The following is a 19,959-nucleotide window of genomic DNA, read 5'->3' on the forward strand; positions in this document are numbered from 1 at the left end:
GAGCTGATCTCCCTGTGCTATGCGGCTGCTTCCCACTAGCTATTGGTTTTACATTTGGTAGTGTATATATGTCCATGCCACTCTCTCACTTTGTCCCAGCTTACCCTTCTCTGTCCCCGGGCAGGATGGGAATAAAGACGCAGACCTACTAGAGAATGGACTTGAGGATTTGGTGAAATGTTCTTACAATTCGTCTAGGACTCTAACAATATAGTTAAGAAAACAGGGATGTTGTCGTATGAATGTTTCCTATCTGGAATAGATGCTAGTGATGCAGATTACCTTGAAAAAGCACGAAAGTAAGAGATTCTTGCATCTGAAAAAGACTTGATGTTCTGAGCCAATGCACTTGGCCTCCTTTTCTGGACTGAAACCATTTATGAAGAGAAATGTGTCAATATGGATAATTTAACAAGTATCTCAAAGATCATAATTACTAGAAAGCTGCCAAGATTGAAGTGGAAGAAAATAGTAAGGGTAGACTGAAGAGAATTGTGAATAAGCCCATTATTTTAAGATCAAATGCATTAATAACACCAATATCCTGCTGCTAATGTGAGTACTTGTTCTGATTACTTTATTGTTCATTTGGAGATTTCTTTATTAGTATTTAGCTTCTATTTGATTTAACATAAAACACTTTGTTTTGTATACACTGTTAAACATTTATCTTTGCTGATTACTAAGGGCACTCCAATCTGGTGCTATATTTATCCTAAGGGTGTTGGTTTTCAGCCTTGGTGCTATCATGAGTTTAAAAAGCAGCATAAGAGCATGAGCTGCCCAGAGAAGCTTTGCACCCAGAGACAAATTCGATTTCTCTACTTGCACTGCAACTTCTTTTGAGTTCTCTTGGAGTTACCCATAAAAATTATTGGAGGAAATCATTTATTGGAATTAAGATACTGGGCATGATTTGATTTCTAATATAAATATTAACTCCTGAGATTTTTCTAAACCTAAATCTTAAAATAAATCAAATATAAACTTTTAAAAATTGTGATCAGTTAACCTTCCTGTTGAAGGAGACCCTGAAAAATCTTTCTTTGTAACCACCCTACACTGCCATTTCAGTTTTTAATAATTTTCTCATCACAGTTTATTTACAGATAAAATCAAATATCTGGATCACTGGTTTTCAAAGTGTGATCCCTGGACCAATTATGTCAGAATCACCTGGGGAGCTTGTTTAAAAATGCTGCACCTATTCTTACTCAGAAGAATTAGGGCAGAGTGCAGGAATCTGCATTTTAACCTGTGATTTTTATGCCTGTTTGAATAGATACCTGTTCTTTTGTCTAACTTCCTTTACAACATGCTGGTCAGAAAGGCAAATGTCAACTTCAAAGGATTCTGTGCACAAAATACATCAAATCTGCTTGAGATTGTAAAGCACTTGAAAATACTTAGATAAAGAGTACCAGAGAGGGTAAAATATTATAATAAATGGTCAATAAAGATTAACTTATTTTATTAAAAAGTATATAATATACCCAATGTTATGAACACACTTTTCATACAAATGTGTACCACTTTACTTTTTTAAAATGAACCTAAATTTCATCACCCTGATATTATTCAACTGAGCCAGACAAATCAGAAGCTGTTAAAGAGGAACTGCTAATACAATGCTCATCAACTCTGACTTGAACATAGAGGAATGGTATAGGGTATTACTATATTGAGAGAGAGAGAACTTTGAAGAAAGGGTGGAGTGTTACATTTAATGGTCCTATGTAATTATGCAATATTTGCTGAGTACAATTGAGCTTCCTGCAACTTTGTAGATAGGAAAATACCATAAACCTTGTTTTATGGCTGTCTTATCACTCTTCAGAACAACCTTGACAATACAGCTGCTTGTTGTAAGGGAGGATGGTGAGAAGCTTGGGTTGAGGGAACATGAACTTCAGAAGTAATGCCATTCAATAAGGCATGTCTTTAACAGTGAATCATTAGTTAATGCCACTGTTATTAATGTTTAATAATTACTAAGCACTTGTATTATGCTTTATGCACAAGGAAACTAGGCAGGAAGGAGGAAGGAGAAAAGAAGTGTTGGGGGAACAGAGGGAAGGGGAAGGGAGAAGAGAGGAAGAAGAGAATGTGAGAAAGCCAAGAGAGTACTGTATAGAGAGAAAAAATGAATTAACCATTTTTGCACACAGCTATTGTAACTGTGGATGTAGCTCTGTATGATATGTATCCACAGAGGGAGGTTAACTTCTAAAGCAGGGAATATACATGAATGAATTCTATAAATTAAAAATTGGAGTTCTGTTCATTAGGGAAGATAGTCTGTTGGCCTAAGTCAAACTTGATTACAAATAGCTGTACCTACAAATATTGGCTAAAGACTAATCCTTGCTAGAAAGCTTAAGAAGTGAGAACGTTCTATCAACTTGAAAAATAAAAACTCTTCTTTCACTGGGCTTTGGTACTGACCAATTCATAGCAGAAAACTCGAATTCCAATATATTCATTATTGGACCCAACAAAAGTACAAAAAGCACTATTATAATAGATATTATGGTCTTTTGTTGTCAATATTAAACTATTGTTTAATATTCATATATATATATACATACATGGTTTTATGTATGAACTTGTGAGTATATATGTAATTCTATTCATAGCTCGAAGAGGTGTAAAATGCAGTGCTTTAATGTATCTTGGGATAAGTGTCCCCAAGGAAGTTAAAAAAGATACTTGAGACAAAGAATCTTATTGTGTTCTAGCTCTACATTAGACTCATTTAACGACAGATTTCTGGACTCCAGATTTCAGATTCTCTGAAATGATTCTTAATCTATTTTCTAAAAGCTCTCTAGATGATTTTAATTCAGTTGGTCTAAGAACTGGCAGTTAAGAACCTACTCATTCCTTAACTATCTTTTCTAGGTCTACCTGCCCAAGATGCTGGGACAAATCCAGCATCCAGAAAGTACTCCTTTCTCAGAGCTTCATTGGCACATTACTGTGTTATCTCGCACTTGATCCTGTTCTGGAGTTCCTCGCAGGTCTCCCAGGTCCCTAGTAACCAGGGCTCCTCAGGAGATGGGCTTCAATATGTCCTCACCCATCACCTCTGAAGTAATCCTACCAAGATCCTTATTCTCTCAAGAGCTCATTTTAGAAAACCAGCTGCTCAACTTGCCCTGAGAAGGCTTCCTTCCCTGAGCTGACTGCTCACCTACTTGGACCTCCATATTTTAAATTTGAGGTCATGAGGCATGAAGAGGCGATTCTGCCCCAAGGTGAGAAGAAAAGAAGATAATTTGGGAGAACATATGGGAAGAAATGTCCTGACATTTAAATTTCAAGTCTGTTAGTATAGGTGGTCTTCCCAAGATCCAGGAGTACGGAATTTAGGAGTATGGTAGCTTGATATGTCAATTATATGAAAATAAATATCCTGCAAAGACTTTTCAAAACTATGTCATGAAATTTTCAGTGCCGTTAGTTCACAAGTCTTTGTCATCATAACCTTCTCTTTCACAAATGGCAGACTTATAATCCCAATGGTTTAATAATACTGTTACAATCATAGTGACATTAACCATCCTGAAGTCCTAACTCAAAGTCTGCAATGTTCAATGCATAAGTCGTAGGAGTTTCTAATAGGCAACAACCCTAATCGAGTATAGCAAAAAAGAGAAGAAGTCAGAAGATTTGGATTCTCTTGCTGGTCCCATCAATTATGAGACGTGATCTTCAACAAGTCTCTCAAACTTTCATTTCTTACACTTTAAAATGTGCATAACAATATTTCATAAATGTCTATCCACATCTCCATTATCCCCCTCCAGTTTGCATGTTACACTGGATAAATCTCCCTAAATTATTGTTTTTATTATGGCACTGCCTCCAGTGAAGAAAAGCAACCATGGAGGACCCACCTGCTCCCCTCCCAAGGGGCCTGTGCTCCCACTAAGCACCACGTTTCGCCGACTCCTCTTGCAGCTAAACCGCTGCATGAGAACTGGATTTCCCCAGGTATATGAAACATGAAAGTGAAGTGTGGATGACTCTCCCTTTCTGCATCTTTTGGCTATTTGGTTTAATTGCCGGCAAGTGGGGAGACAGAAACCACGATCTGATTGTTCTCTCCCAGTTAGGCTCTCATCATATACGCCTTCCTTTCCAGGTCCCAGCTTCGCTGCACTACCTAGAGCTCCCCTGAAAGTGCAGTGCTCTCACTTGACTCCAGCCCATTTCATCCTACACCCCAGCCACACACAACTGATCATAGCTCCTCGAAGGTACAATGTTCTCTGTTGGCTCCCGGCTTTGTACATTGTGTTCTCTTTCTGGAATGTTCTCCCTGTTCTTCATTCAAATGATTCCTACTCATTCATCATCTCTCACCTTAGATGTCACTTCCTCCAGGGAAACCTCACCTGACCTTCTAAGACCAGATTAAGTGCTGCTTCTCTATACCACATAAGTACCCGGTATTAACCAATATCATAGAACTTAACAAACTGCACTGGTTTTACTTGTTCATCTCCACCAGAGTGAAAGACAGGGATTTTGAGGACAGGGATTGTGCCTTTTTTATCGGTAATTCCCAGAGTTTAACGCAGTCCCTTGTTTAATGTTTGCACTCACAAATATTTACTACATGAGTGAATATATATATTCATATATATGTGTGTGTATATATATATATATTCCGCCCCCCCCCCCCAAAAATCTGTAAGTCAAAAACTCATTACAGACAGGACCCTTGTTATACTTGCAGGCGGCATTCAGAGTACCTAACATATACTATGTCCTATATGTGTGTGTATATATATATATATTCCGCCCCCCCCCCCAAAAATCTGTAAGTCAAAAACTCATTACAGACAGGACCCTTGTTATACTTGCAGGCGGCATTCAGAGTACCTAACATATACTATGTCCACAGCAGAAACTCAACAAATTCTTATTGAAATCAATTTTTTAATTTATGAAATTTGAATCAAGGGTAATTAAACCTTCTAAATAAAAATTAGGTATTACAGACTTGGTTCTGAAATATATTCATGGTAATATAATTGCCTTTCAAGGGCCATTTTTGTCTACAGAATACTTATACTAAATTTTTAGAAAACCCAAGTTTCCCTTCCTGGAAAGGAATTTATGAACATTACCAAGTTCTAAGGTTCTATTAAAGTCTAAAGTTCTATTAAAATATAACTGTAAAATCTTCTCTTAATCTTGTTTAATTAGCCATCACTACTAAATGGAAAATTCCAAGAGTGTGGGGTCCAGTATCCCAGTTCTTCAAAAGGGATGAAACATCAGGCCTATATATAGTGATACAGAATGGCTTTGACCTTTGGAAAACTTAATGATTTTTTGTTTTTTAATATGAAGGCCTGGCTTAAATATCTTAATTTCATTATCTATTCATGAGATAGCTTGGTCCCATGCAGTTATAATTCAACTTTTATACTATTGTTCTGTTGATCTGCCCACATCTTAGGAAGAGGAGCAGTCTTAGGGTTATTCAGGTTTTAGAGATGTAAGAACTCCCATTTGTTTAAGCTAATAATTAGTTCCAGAATTGTAATCTTAATTGCTAAACCCTAGCTCACACTTTTAGAATTCAGCACATTTTCATTTTGATTGCAAACTCTAGGGAAAGTGGTCACTAGATAACTAGAAAGTTAGAATTCAATGGACCAATGTGTGTAAAAATGCTTAGCAGAGCAATGCTGACTTATGCCCTCCCAATGGATGATAGCTAGTATTTATTTTTAAGTTCCAGGGTTCAAATGAAGTGAAATAATAGTCTAGTTCAGGAAATGCTATGGTGCTCCTGTTTGGTTCCACAGTTTTATTAAATAAATGTACTTGTTTCATATTACAATAAATAAATGGGAGTGCTTTCAAACTTAATTACCTATCAGTAGAAGATGACAGGTGGTTCAAGGTACAGCCACTTAGTGTGGTTTATTCTGGTTTAGGGGAAACAGTTCAGTGTGTTTCAAATATCTGTTTTGGATGTCTATTATATCTTGGCTACTATTGAATGCAAATGTTAATTTGTGTGGCACCTTTTTATTTACAGATCTCCCAACTGAACATTCCTGAATTCTCCTACAATGGTGGATTGACCACCCAAAGGTTAAGTCTGTTCAATGCAGGTTAGTTTTGGCCAGATCTGAAGATCCAGGGGTCAAATTCAAATTTAATTAGTCTTGTGGTACCTGCATGATGGAATTTATTTTCCACAACAGTTGTTAACTCATTTCTTTGCTTACTTCCCTCCCAAGTGTTTTATACTTCTTGCCAGTTTCCCTCCCAAGATTTCTTTCTCTTAGTAATTTCTTGCCAAGTTCCCTCCCAATTTATTTTTCTTCTAGTGACTAAAAATGAAAACTGTCTAGTGGAATAGAAAACACAAACAGATTTTACTTCTTCAACTTACACAGTAAATATTTTTATTACAATGTGTATGTAATGAATGGCCGTGACAAATATTTACCTAATGATAACCATTCTGTGGTTACAGAAGGACTGCAACAGCTTTGTGGAAACCAATTACATATCCTAAGCCTCGGACCTCTTCTCACATCCCCCACCCCACCTCCCACCAGGCACTGTTACAAAAGCCAGTTACTGCTCCAAACCAGGTCCTTTTACAAGAGAGTGAGTCACTGAAGAAAGACAGTCCAATTACTTGGTACCCAAACACTAGCCTGCCTGGGATCTGTTGCTGTCAGTTGTGAGGCAGTGTCATAGAATAAGATATTGGAGAATGGCAAAGGAGCGGTATTCTGGAAAGTTTTAAAAGGCAAGAGGACAGTGAAACCTGTCACTCTTTCAATGACAAAATATGATTATAATCTCCTTATGGGATAAATAAATTAACGGGGGCCCAATTATATTAATTCCTCTTTTTGAGCTAGCAAAATCTTCAGTGCTGGTTACAAAAATCACAAATATTTAGGAGGATTTTAAGGGTAGTTTGGGAATGTGGAAAGAAAAAATTGGAGAATAAGTTAATGGGCACAAGGATACCAAAATGGTATTTTTAAGAATTAACTATTAATTTATCTAGAAATCCATTCTACTATAATCTAGATCCAAAGTAGGACATATAAGCAAGACATGGAGAAGTTCCTGAAAGAGGAGACCTAAAGGTGAAGAGCCTGAACAGGACTTGCTTACTCGTGTCTGCTTGTTGCAATTTATTCTATCAGCATAGCACTGTCTCCATGCCCTTCCCTGTGATAAAGTCTTCACTCAGTTCCACTGGCTGAATAGTTTTCAACCACAGACTGAAATCAGAATACTATGTGAACTATGTTGTGCATGCTTTTTCCTATCCAAACAAATTTGCACCTACCTGCATACTCCTATGACACCAGGCATCATTACACACTCAAGTGCTTTGTAGATATTAAAGTTGAAAAAAACACAAAAATGAGGAAGAAAATATTCCGCCTCATCTACAGTTCCAAGTCTAGATGTAGTACATTAAGAAACAGATCAGCTTTGGCAGCCAAAATGAAAACCTATTGAATCATGAATGTGTGTATTTGGTGATAGGGGCCACAGAGAAAACACGCTGAGGGAGTGTTGGGCTGACACCAGCTGTTAACCCTCAAGGATTCTGTAGGTATTTTGTGTTCCTGCGCTCAAAACTCCTCCACCAAATGCTTAAAAAAATAAAACCTTCATTTTGGAAGGTTCTCACTGGCCTCTTTCAAAGGCGGGAACAGTTGTTTAACAACAACAAAAATCGGAAATTCTATAAAGTCACTGAAAATAGGGGAAACTTGATTTTGACTGTCAGGATAGTCTAGCACTTTTAATTATTTTTATTTGTCACTCCCAGCAAAAACTTGCCGTTGTATAATTGTCTCCTCAAACTCTGAGACTGTGAGGCTCATAAAAGAACATTTTCTGAGCAAAATCCTTGCAACTGACATGCCTACTTCAAAATATTTCTGAAACAGTCATCCAACAAGAATTTATCCTTCTCCCTATCAATGTGCTTGGTGGAGTATCCCAAAATAAAATTTTTAGAATCACTATTCTCAAGGAATTTACCATGTAGTTGGATAGATAACAGCATACAGGAAACATTCAGTAAAGAGAAGAGAAAATCATATACTAATGTACTCATTGTACTTACTACATCTGCCAGTTTAAAGTACAGGAATTTAGGAGATGCTGGATGTTTTTGCCTGTCATAAGATGACTAGGAAGACCTAAGTCAGTTGCAAAAGTCAGCAGGACAGAAAGGAGCAGGGACTCAGGGACTATTAAAAATAAAAAACTAAGTGTTTTATCTGCTGTTTTAAGACAAAGAGGATGAAGAGTGAACTGTACAATAAAAAAACAAAAAACAACATCATTATTAAAACCCATCTCGTGGTGTCCTCCGCTGGTACTTTGTTAGCAAGACCTGTGATCTCTCTGCTTGATCAGACATCTTAGTCATCTTAAGATCAGACATCTTAACTGACCTCCACATCCTTCTTTTCTAAACCCATAGCATCTCTACCTGTACCTCTTTCCAGTTCCTGTTATGCAAGGAATCCTTAATCCTAAACCAATTTCTCTTCTCTTCTAATTTCTTGAGGAAAAAAATATTCACTTTTCCCCAAAGGCTCATTTTTCCTGATGCCCATTCCTAAGGATGCAAATATTGAATAGTACACAAATAAGGGATTCCTTATCTTCTCATAATTACTCTGATACTTTTGTCTCTTCTTCTCCATCATTGACATTATCTGGATTACTGAAACAGCTTCCTATTAGTCTTCCTCCTTCTAATCAGAAGAGCAAATAGTACTACTACTACTACTACTAATAATAATAATAATCACTGTTTTATTTATTAAGTACTTTCTATGTGCCGGAAGAATCCACAAAACCCTATAAAATAGGTAACATTATCCTTATAGAGCAGAGGCTAAAACTCAGTATGCAGCAAGGTTAAATAACTTTCTTCAGTAGCCCAGCTCTATTAGGTTTCAAAATCTCTGTTCTTTTTGCTAGTCCACAAAGGTTCGAATCACACCCACCTTAATTCTGCTTCTCATATCACGGCCAAAGAGATATATCTAAATTGCAAAGCTGATTACATCACTTCCCTGATTAAAGCTCTCCAAGACCAAATTCCTGAGACTGGTTTTCAAGGCTCCCAAGACATGGCCCTCCGGCTTCATTCCTCCCCACTCACTGTCCCCCAATAACACTCGCGTTCTATCAAGATGCTTGTGGTTCCCTGCGCAAACCAAGTGGTTTCATGTCTGTTTTTGCTGCTCATGCAGTTTCCTCTGTCCAGAATATATTTTCCATTTTTACTTATCCTTCAAGGTGTCTGGTTTTAGAGAAAGCCTCCCTGAGAAGCTCTCTCAACTGGGCTTCTGTAGTGCCTGAGAGTACTTCTAGCCCAACGCTCGCTATATTATATTGACATGGTCTCTTTGCATATGTTTTCTTTGAGTAAAGGAATAATAACGTTTTCATTTTGTACCCACCCTGACTCCACCACAGTGAACGGTGTCTGGTAATCACAGAAGTCATGTTGTGGGGTCTGAAAGGGACAGAGAAACTAGAACCGTTGGCCATTTCTGTGGCCTACCTGTGGCCACTTCTGGAGCATGGAACCAGCATGCCTACACGCCAGACCTTCAGGATCGTATGCCAACTGTTTTCTTCCACAGAACACTCCAACTTTTGTTGATTGGGTCATGTAGACCAGCTATAGATGAGCACTTTTATAATTTTCTCTTAAAACTGCTTTTGTCAGCATCAAAATTGATATTGATGATTTTTCATGGTTCTCTTCAGTTACGCCAAACCCCACCTTGTTTCCACAGTACTCACTAACAAGAACGGGCTCTCAGAAACATTTATCTTACGTCATGCTCTCTAGCAGTATTGTCCACCTCCAAAGGAAATAGAAACTAGCTACTGTTTACTGAATGGCTAATTTGTACCAGATGTTGTATTAGGCACCTTCTATTTATCTCATTTAATTTTCTCAACAATCCAGGGAACATCACTCATCAATCTTCACTTCTTCATATCAACCTAATCTTCTCTATTTTATTGGCAGCTCTAATGTTCTTAATCAAAAAAATTCTTCCAACGCCATAAGTTTCACTCCTGTCACCATTAGAATTCCACAGGGAATCATTCCATCAGAGGACATCAGCCTTGTGCCTCCTCTGGAGATTATTCCTTACATTAGCAGACTCAGTTTCATCCTTTTACTCCTATAGAAATGTCTCCTTTCTTTCTATTAGAGCAGCCATTACATTCTTTATAGATTTTTTTTTTTCCTACTGGCCCATGAACTTCCGCAGTATATAGATCTTGCTCTATTCATAATTTCATAAAATACAGCAAGTCTCAATAAATGTTTTCAAAATTAAGTCTCCCTATTTTCTTATAGCTTAAAAGTTCATTTAGACACAGAAAACCATAAATTGTGTGATTCTAATTATGTGAAATATCTAGAATAGGAATATTTTAAAGACAAAAGTTTGCCTAGGGCTGGGTAGACGAGTCAGGTATGAGAGAATGTAAATTGATTGCTACCCGGGATTTCTATTAGAGGAGTTGAAAATGTGATGATGGTTGTACAACCTTGAGAATATACTAAAAAAAAAAAAAGGATTATACACTTTAAAAATAATTTTAAGGCTGGCCATGGAATCAGAAAAAAAAGGAATAAGAGGTTTTTATTCTTATCCTCTTTCCTTCATTATTTTAACAGCTTTATCAAGATATAATTCACATACCATACAAGCATTCATTAAAATACAGGTCACTTTACTATGCACTCTTTAGAAAATAGACCACATCTTATTCAACTTGGCATTCTCAGGACCTAGCAGAGTATTCAGAAGATAGTAAATGCTCATTCTATGAATTAGGTACCTATACCTCTGAATTTACTACTACTAATATAGCTATGCCATATTTGGGTTAAATATACTTTCATAGGTTTACTTGGGGGGATCAAGACACCATTTATAAAACCATTTCTATGGGAAAAGATATATTCAAAGCAAAAAATAAAACCTACCAGAAACCTGCCAACACCTTGCCACTAATAAACAAATAGAGCCCATGATTTATCTTGCAGGGCACTCACTATCAGTCCTACATCCTAGCCCCCTCCCAGACAAATATCTGTATTCTCTGGAAACACGCAGATTCTTTATAACAAATTTAATGAGTGTTCCAACCTCTAGGTTGTGAAATACTATCCCTGGAAGAAGAGCTTTTGAAGAATGAAGAATATTTTCTTCAAGGTAAATCCAGTATTTTTCAGGATAGCTTTCATTTTTATTATGCTTTCAGAGTGTATGAAAAATAAGAGAATGGAGCTTTTAAAAACTACTGTTGAATGAGTCAGTATATACATAAAAAGCCATTTGTTCAAGGATGTAGCCCTCTTTTGTAAGGACTGCGGTTTCTATCTAATCCACAATTAGCCTTTTTTCTATTTTTCTTGCACTGCATTTTAAGCTTCATTTTATTCCACTGCAATTTTTTTCATAAAGGTTGATTTAAAGGAATCTACTAATGTCAAATGCCATTTACCAAGGATAGTGATTTTGAATCAAGATCACTATTCAGGCAATACTACTGATAAACCTCATAATGTGATATTTTCCCTGCTGATAAACCTCATAATGCTATATTCCCTACCATTAACATCGATAATTATTGAACCCTTTATCATGCAATTTATGTATTGAATAGTACAAGATCCATGTACTGACTTCACTTGGAATGCTTTCTGTATTTCCAGATGATTAGCTCATTCCTCGATATTGTTACGAAGTGATTCGTCGTAATTTTGCCTCTGTTTCAGAGAATTAGTCACTAAAGGTTGTACGGTTACATGTTCAAGGCCAAAGGATAAGATATAATCACAATTTAATCGCTGATTCCCTACCGGCGGTCAATGTTTGTTTCATTAGGCTATGGTGTTATTAAAATAATTAAAATCCTCTTATGTAATTTTGAAGTACCTTTTAAAAAATATATGCTATATAAATGTCCATGGAGGACATCTGTCTCACTAATAAGTGTACAAAATTCTTACCATAGAGTTTTTATTGTAACCAAACCAGACCACCATTTAAAAAATAAATTGTAACTTCTTTATGTTTCTGCAAGCTTCTTACAGCAGGGGTCATATATTTTATTAATTAATTTACTCACAGTTTACCCATTGTGGAAATGTGATTAATATATACAGATTGATTAAGTAAAAAGTTAAATATATAGTTTGAAGGTTTCATATGCATAATCAGATATTTTTCACATAATTACTTACCTCTTCTAGTTGGCATGCTTTGATGACACTCCTATATCTATACTCATCATAGGAAACACCAAAGATGATGTTATCTTTAATGCTGCCAGGCATGATCCAGGAAAACTGAGAGCAGAATGAAATTCTTCCACTGTGCTTAATTTTACCCTCTGAAGGCTCCAGTTCTCCCATAATCATCATTAGAAGTGAAGTCTGGAAATAAACCCATTGTTATTAAATTAAATCACTTGATCAAATCACTCTCAGTATGCACGTGCCTCCAACTGTCATCCTAAGCAGAAGTATCTATTCTAATTTTTAAAGATTCTATATTAATTTATTCAATTCAAAAAATTTTAAGCACTTCCTGTTCTAGGTATACTGCTATGCACAAAAGATACAAAGAGGAATAAAAGAGACAATTACAATGGAGTGTGATAAGTGCTACAATAGAGGCTCACAGAGATGGGGCACCTAATTCAGATTGTTGGGATGGGTCTGGAAGAGGTCAGGGAAAGATTAGTAACAGCTGACATTTATTGACAGCTCATTTATTTTCTCATATGCCTTGTTCAATCTATCTAATGCCGTTGTACCTTTCTTGGAAACATGTTCAGAATCTGGGGGCTTCTTCCACTACTACCTGGATTAAGCTAATATCATCTCTTGCCAGAATAAATATAATAGCCTTCTAACTTATCTCCTTGCTCTGCCCTTGTCTTCCTATAATCTATTCTCAAAGTGGCCCTGTCAAAATGTAAGTCTGATCATGTTACTTTTCTACTGAAAACCCTCCAAAGGTTTCTAATGTCTTCAGAACAAAAGCCTAACTCCTCACAAGGCCCTTTGTAAGTCCCTCAGAGCCTTTTTACAAGGTCCCAAGTAATGGTGTGGCACCCATTACTTCTCTGACAGCTCTACTCTCCATGGCTCACTGTGCCAACGCCACCGACTTCCTTGCTGTTGTGTGAACTAGACAGACACAGTCCCATTTCACAGGTTGGCTCCACCCGCTACCTGGAAGACTTCCCCAGAGAGCCACATGACCTAATCTCTCACCTCCTTCAAGTTTTTGCTCAAATGTTACCTTTCAATGAGGGCTTCCCTATCTCCACTGCTTAAAATCACACCCTTATCACCAATCTTCCTTTCTGTTTTATCTTCATAGCATTTACTATCATATGACATACACACACACACACACACACACACACACACACACACACACACACACATATATATGTATATCTCCCACTAGAATGTGAGCCTCTTGGGTTGAGGAAGAGGGTATGTTGTGGGTTTTGTTCACTACTATATCCTCAGGGCCTAGAATGGTACCTGGCACAAAGTAGCTACTCAATATAATTGCTAAATGATATTGTATTTTACTCAATAATTTAATGATATGATACATTATATTAAATTAGAAGGGCTCAATAACCTTAAACAGTGAATTACTGGTACATAAATATAGAAACCAATGGAAGAGAATTAAAACTACACAAACAGATCCAAATGCATAAAAGAACTAGTGTTTGATAAAGATGGCATCAAAATCAGTGGAGAAAAATAGACTATTCAGTATATGGTACTGAACAACTGAACAGCCAACTGGAGTTCAAACAAAAAAACTGTAGCCATATATCACACCATATGCATGATGAACTCCAAACAAGCCAAAGAATAAGTATAAAAATAAGACCATAAAATACTTGAAGAAAACATTGAAGGATGCCTAAATTTAAAAAAAAAAGAAAAAAAAATGGAGTAAGAAAGCCTTTCTATGACTCAAAATCCAGAAGCCATAAAATAAAAGGTAAATTAAATCACGTTAAAAAAAATCTTGTGCACAGAAAACGAAAGGAAAAAATGTCAAACTGAGGTAAATATTTGCAAGTTATATCACTCAAAGGAATAATGTCCCTCTTAAGTGATCTTAAAATCAAAAGGAAAAATACCAACATCCCATTAGAAAATTGTGCAAAGTATACAAACAGATATTTTACCAAAAGTTAAAATAGAAGTGGCCTTTAAACATATGACAAGATACTGTACTTTATTCATAATAAGAGAAGTGCAAATTGAAAAAAACACTGACATATGACTTCACCCAATGAGACTGGAAATAATTCAAAAATTAGATGCCGTCTGCTGGGGACGCTGTGGGGAAATAAATCTGCAATCTTATATGGACTCTATGGAATGTGAATAAATCGATGCAACCTTCAGGAAGTTTGACAGGTATACAAATGCTTTACCATTTCTAGGAAGCTACCTTGCAGAAATACTTGTAGATGTGCTAAATGGCATATATGCAAGATTAGTCATAGCGTCATTCTTTGTGTTAGCTAAGCACTGGAAATAACCCAAATGTCAATCAATAGGTGACTCATTACATTACAGACCTCTATCCAAACAATAAAATACTATGCAGCAATATATATAATATATATACGTTCAAAAAATTAACAAGAGTAGCTGCCTGGGTTGGGAGAAAGAATGGTGGAAAGTGGAAAAAAAGCAGAGGAGAAACAGAAGTGAGAGGGAAATTTTTCAACTTTTTATACATTTTAATTTTCCAGAATTTTTAATTTTTAATTAAATTTTAATAAATAATACTATCACCTAAAATATATTAGGAAGAAAGGAGGAACAAGAGACAGACATCTTTGTGATATCTAGTTCAGTAAATTTTAAAATTCTTATTGTATAGGGAAAAAAATCTGAAGTTCCTTATTTCTACATAAAATTCTTCTATATAAAAATTAAAACTAGAAGTGTTATTTTCATATAGGACAGCTTTATAAATCCCAACAATGGAATGGATCTGATTATATATGGATTACATATCTATATATATAATATATAGATATATATATGTGTAGGCATATAATATTATATGTGTATATATACATATATATGTATACATATATATGCACACAATATACAGGTTAAATATAGGTTTGTATATATTAAATACAAAGGTTAAATATATATTTAACAATATTTACCTATATAAACTTATATAGATAAATATATAATATTTATCAATATAAACATTTATCAATATTTTGGTATTTTGAGAGATGTGAAGTTAAATATCATTGAATATAATATATATATAAAATACCAAATATTGATAAAACTTGGCAGACTTTGTATTTTATTTCAAAACTAAGCAAAAACAGAAGCCAACAGCCATTCCACACATCTGATGCTCAGTTATTAGCAGAGCAAGCTAAGAGTTCCAGAGCAAGGCCAGCCCCAGCAGAAGACAGAGACTATGTGCTGTCAGGGGTTGTCAGCAAGGCCACAGACCTGCTTCAGTTGTGTAGACAACAGAAGAACTAAAAATATCCACATCCTGGGGGCGATGCCATAAGCCAGCCTTTAGTTGGGGATACCCAGGAGTGTAGACTCTTACACCAATATGCTTAATTAAAATAATTCAAGGAAGTTTCATAAATGAAAGATATTGAATGTAGATTAGAACCCCCCCCCAAATTCATTTTCCCAAAGACATTCAATTAAATAAATTTATATCAAGCACCTATTACATGCTAGGTACTATGATAGTCCTTGGAATATAAAAACAAAGAAGACATGGTTCCCCTACAGTCTAGACATTAATAACAAGGGAGAGTGATAAAATTAAACCTGACCTTACTGGGTTTTTTTAAGAGACTAAGGCATGTGTTTTATTCAAAAATTAAACAATCCAATAAAAATTAGGTTTTAAAATCTGTAAACTCTTTGACTCCGCAATCCTAGTCTTAGAAACTGATCATTAGAAAATTATGAAATGCACAAAGATACAGATCATTCGATTTACAAATAATAGAGAATGCCATCACAACATCAATTATACAAAAATAACTTGGCAATAATCTGAATATTCAACAAAAACATGTAATGCTATGCAGCCACTGCGAATGACTGTGCTCTGCAGATAAATCTTTGTGATGTGTTTGATTTCTATCTGAGTGAAATTGGTTACAATACAGTATTAGAGAATAATCCTATTTTGGTTTTTATAAACACATATATATAGGAAAATGTCTAGAAGAAAAATATTTCAAAATATTTACCTGATTATCCCTAAGAGGTGAAATTAGAAATAATGTGCATTTTTTCCCGATATTATTTGTTCTATCTGTATTTTCTTGCTTTTCTACAAAGTTTTAACAATAGTATAAACAACTACCATTTATTAAGCATGTACTTTGTTCCAAGTACTGCATCAAGGGCTTTCTATACATTTCCTTATCTAATCCTTATACCTGACCTTATTGTATTTTATATCTCCGGATTTCCAGAGATATAAAATACAACCAAAATCTCAGAGATAGCTACTTGATCCATAATGTCCTTCTGGACACAAGTATACACATATATACGCTTTTATATATGCAGATCATAATGTACATATTATTTTATAACCTGTTGTCTTTCTTCAATTAAGAGTATCTTCAGAGTCATTTTTTAACATCCCTTAGCCTGACTGAATAACATGCCATTATATAACCACACCAAAATTTATCTAATCAATACCCTATTGTTAGATATTTAGGGCTTCCCCCAATTTTGGGCTACTGAAACAAGGTTGTGATGAATATATAAAATCTCTGCAAACATACTAGGATAAGTCATACAAATCGACAAGTTATTTGGTTATTTTTAAGGCTTTGGATATACAAATTACCAAATTGAGTGGTGCAGGATTTATCTTGAAATGTGAATATTTTCAATTATTCTATCTTATATTTTAGCTAGATCTTTTATCTAATAAGATTATAAAATGCTCCATTCCCATACTATGAAAGGACATCCTCCTAGACTTAGTTGCCAAGTTGTTTCTCAGAGGGGAGTAATTATTCCTAAGGGGCCACTGCCTCCATCTGACTCCATCTTCATATCTACTTCCCAGAAGATGCAACTGTAACTCCAGCCAGCAATTATCTGCTCATCAGTTCTAATAGAGTTGCCTGAAATTTAATTGCTGGTTAAGTCTTGTAATCTGTAATCCCAAAGCTATTTGTTTACACCTTTAAAGAAGTAATTATAAACACCTAAACAAAATTAATTTAAAAAATTCTGTGAAATACTATTACTGTCTGCTCACAAGCAATCATTCTTGTTTAGATCATCTGTGACTTGTTTATTAGCAACTCCTCCTATGGTATCATTTTCTTTTAATAGTGATAATTGCTAGTAATATTATACAAGAAATAGAAGGAAAAAGTAGCACTTGAAGAAGAAATACATTTTTCTAAGAAGAAAATGCACAACTACAGCTACTTTATTGAAAGGCCTGTTTCTCATGCGGGAAAACGTACCTGGAGAGAGAAATAAGCAAACTGTATATCACTAGCACTAACACCAAATTCAATGACTAGAAATTTTCTGTGGCATTTTGCTTCCCACATCCCAGACTAAATTCTTCAAAATATGGTTCTTCCTATATTAGACATTAATAAATGTCTTTCAGGAGTATTTCCATTTTTATCTACATTTTTATCTTATAGCAGCACTGCTCCTTCCTTCCTCCCTCCCTTCCTCCCTCCCTCCCTCCTTCCCTCCCTCCCTTTCTTCCTTCCTTCCTTTTCTTTCATCAAAGCTAAAATTATAGTCAAATGGGATGAAGAACCTATTTTTAATATACTTTCAAAGCAAATACCTATTATCCTTAGCAGCCCATTCCAAAGCCAGGAGGCCCTTTCTTATCCCTGATTTTCTTCCTTCATGCCCTTTAAATTTATTTCCTAGATAAAGACAAGTGTTTATAATTATCTGAACAATAACTCAGATCTTTGAAGATCACTATAAAGTCTTCTTCTGACAATAAAGTTTGACCCTTTAGCTTTCTAACCTATTAATTTTTGTCAGCTATATCTCCAAATATCCATGGTTTATAATTAGCTGGGGTGGGGGCAGGTGTTGAGGCTGACCAGCACTGAATAAATTAACATTCCTATGTATTGCCTTCAAAAAACTGTCCCAACTCAATAATTTTTCCTTATAATAAATCATAAGCAAGTCTGAGTCCATTCTCCAAAATTCTAATGTGAACAAAATGGGGACCTTTTACATGCAGTTACTGAAGTAAAATCTAAGCCATGATTTTCCTGGACCAGCTCTGAGAAAATGTCTGTGCCACAGACTGGTAAAAATGGATGCTTCATTTGTTCAATAAAATTATTGAATGCTCATCCTGTATGTGCATGACACTGTGCTGAGTGGTGTCCAAAATATAAAGATATAAAAGAAAAAGTCACTGAAAACAATAGGAAGAAATAAAAGGCTAGAGGACGCTATCAGTGGAATAATTTATATTATAAGGAACTCTATATCCAAGTATTCTCCTAATTCCAATGTAAGAATTTCTCCAAAACACCTTATTACATTACAGACAAACTAGAAAAAGAAAGGAGAAAATCATGTCAAGTTAAGATCTTCATAATGAGGTATAAATGAGACTACCTTGCCTGCTCCAGTAGATCCAGAGACGGCCAACAACTGTCCTCTTTCTATCTTGAAACTGATATCTTTCAGGACAGGAGCACCGAGAAGTGAGAAGTTACTGAAGAAGAGGCTGTTATCACCATTGGAAATTTTTCTATTGTTACTATTTTGTTTTGCTTTCTCAAATAATTTCCCAAATCCCTGTAAAAATAAAAACAAACATGTTTTTCAGATATTTTCAATAGCTATTTGCATTATGTATGATTAGTTTGAAAAGCACATGGCACATGACCCATACTTTACAGCACACAATTGATAGCACATGATTTCTACAGCACATGATCCAAAACATCTGAAAATTATAATAATTTCAATTTCTCAGATTGTTGTTCACCACCAAATTTAATTAAAGATATCTATCTACATATATAAAGGTTTCTATCTATATATACGTGTGCGTGTATATATATGTGTGTGTATGTAAATATATACACACACATAAATATATATCCTCTCCTATAGGCTGGGTACATAAACATAATTATTTAATCTTCAGCAGAATAACAATATATGAGGTAGATTTTATAATCCTCTTTCAAAGCGGTAGGCTGTGACTCAAAGAGGTTAAGCAACTAAAGTCACATAAGTAGTAGGCCTGAGTAGAATTACAACCCAAATCTTCTGCTCAATCATGCTGGTAGTACCTTCCTCTGAGAAGCTCAAAGCATTTCTTTAATTAGCTATTATTAAGTATAAATGTGATGATACTGCCATATGATTTGAATGAATTCCATTTTTGTAAGAGTAGCTGGGAGAAGGAATTCTCTTTTGAAAATGCCCTGCTTCTGTACTGCCCCATGGGAAGCTTTAGGGTAGTACTCTTCAAACCAAAGTAAACAGCACTACAGATTATCAGGAGGAAGGTAGTGCACACAGTTTTAATGGAATGTATTCCCACATCCTCAACGTGCAAAAGTACTCCTTCCTAAAGTTAATCTGCCTGAGAATTTGCCTGCTGTTTGTCATTTCTCTTTCCCACTTCTTGCTCACTATTGTCCTTCCATCACTTTACACAGAAGAGGCAGCCTTCTCACCAGCCCTAGTTTAGCTACGTTGTGCTTTCTGGAGTGTAAAAAGCTCAATAATACAAACAAGGGGACTGTAAGAGAAAGATTTTCTCCTGAAAGGTGATCCCATAAAAGCAAAGCCAG

The 19,959-nt window shown here is 35.5% G+C and overlaps 1 protein-coding gene across 1 annotated transcript in view; it reads right to left on the reverse strand.

Annotated features, from left to right (window-relative positions):
* CFTR (CF transmembrane conductance regulator) overlaps positions 1-19,959 on the reverse strand; it is a 167,546-nt gene that overhangs the window by 103,273 nt on the left and 44,314 nt on the right. The window contains exons 10-11 of the mRNA XM_055084662.1: positions 18,767-18,949; positions 12,308-12,499 (exon numbers count right to left, since the gene is read on the reverse strand). Coding sequence (XP_054940637.1) covers positions 12,308-12,499; positions 18,767-18,949 — 375 coding nt within the window. The remainder of the gene's footprint in view (positions 1-12,307; positions 12,500-18,766; positions 18,950-19,959) is intronic.

The sequence above is a fragment of the Physeter macrocephalus genome, chromosome 5 (genome assembly GCF_002837175.3).
Source record: "Physeter macrocephalus isolate SW-GA chromosome 5, ASM283717v5, whole genome shotgun sequence".
NCBI classification, from domain to species: Eukaryota; Metazoa; Chordata; class Mammalia; order Artiodactyla; family Physeteridae; genus Physeter; species Physeter macrocephalus.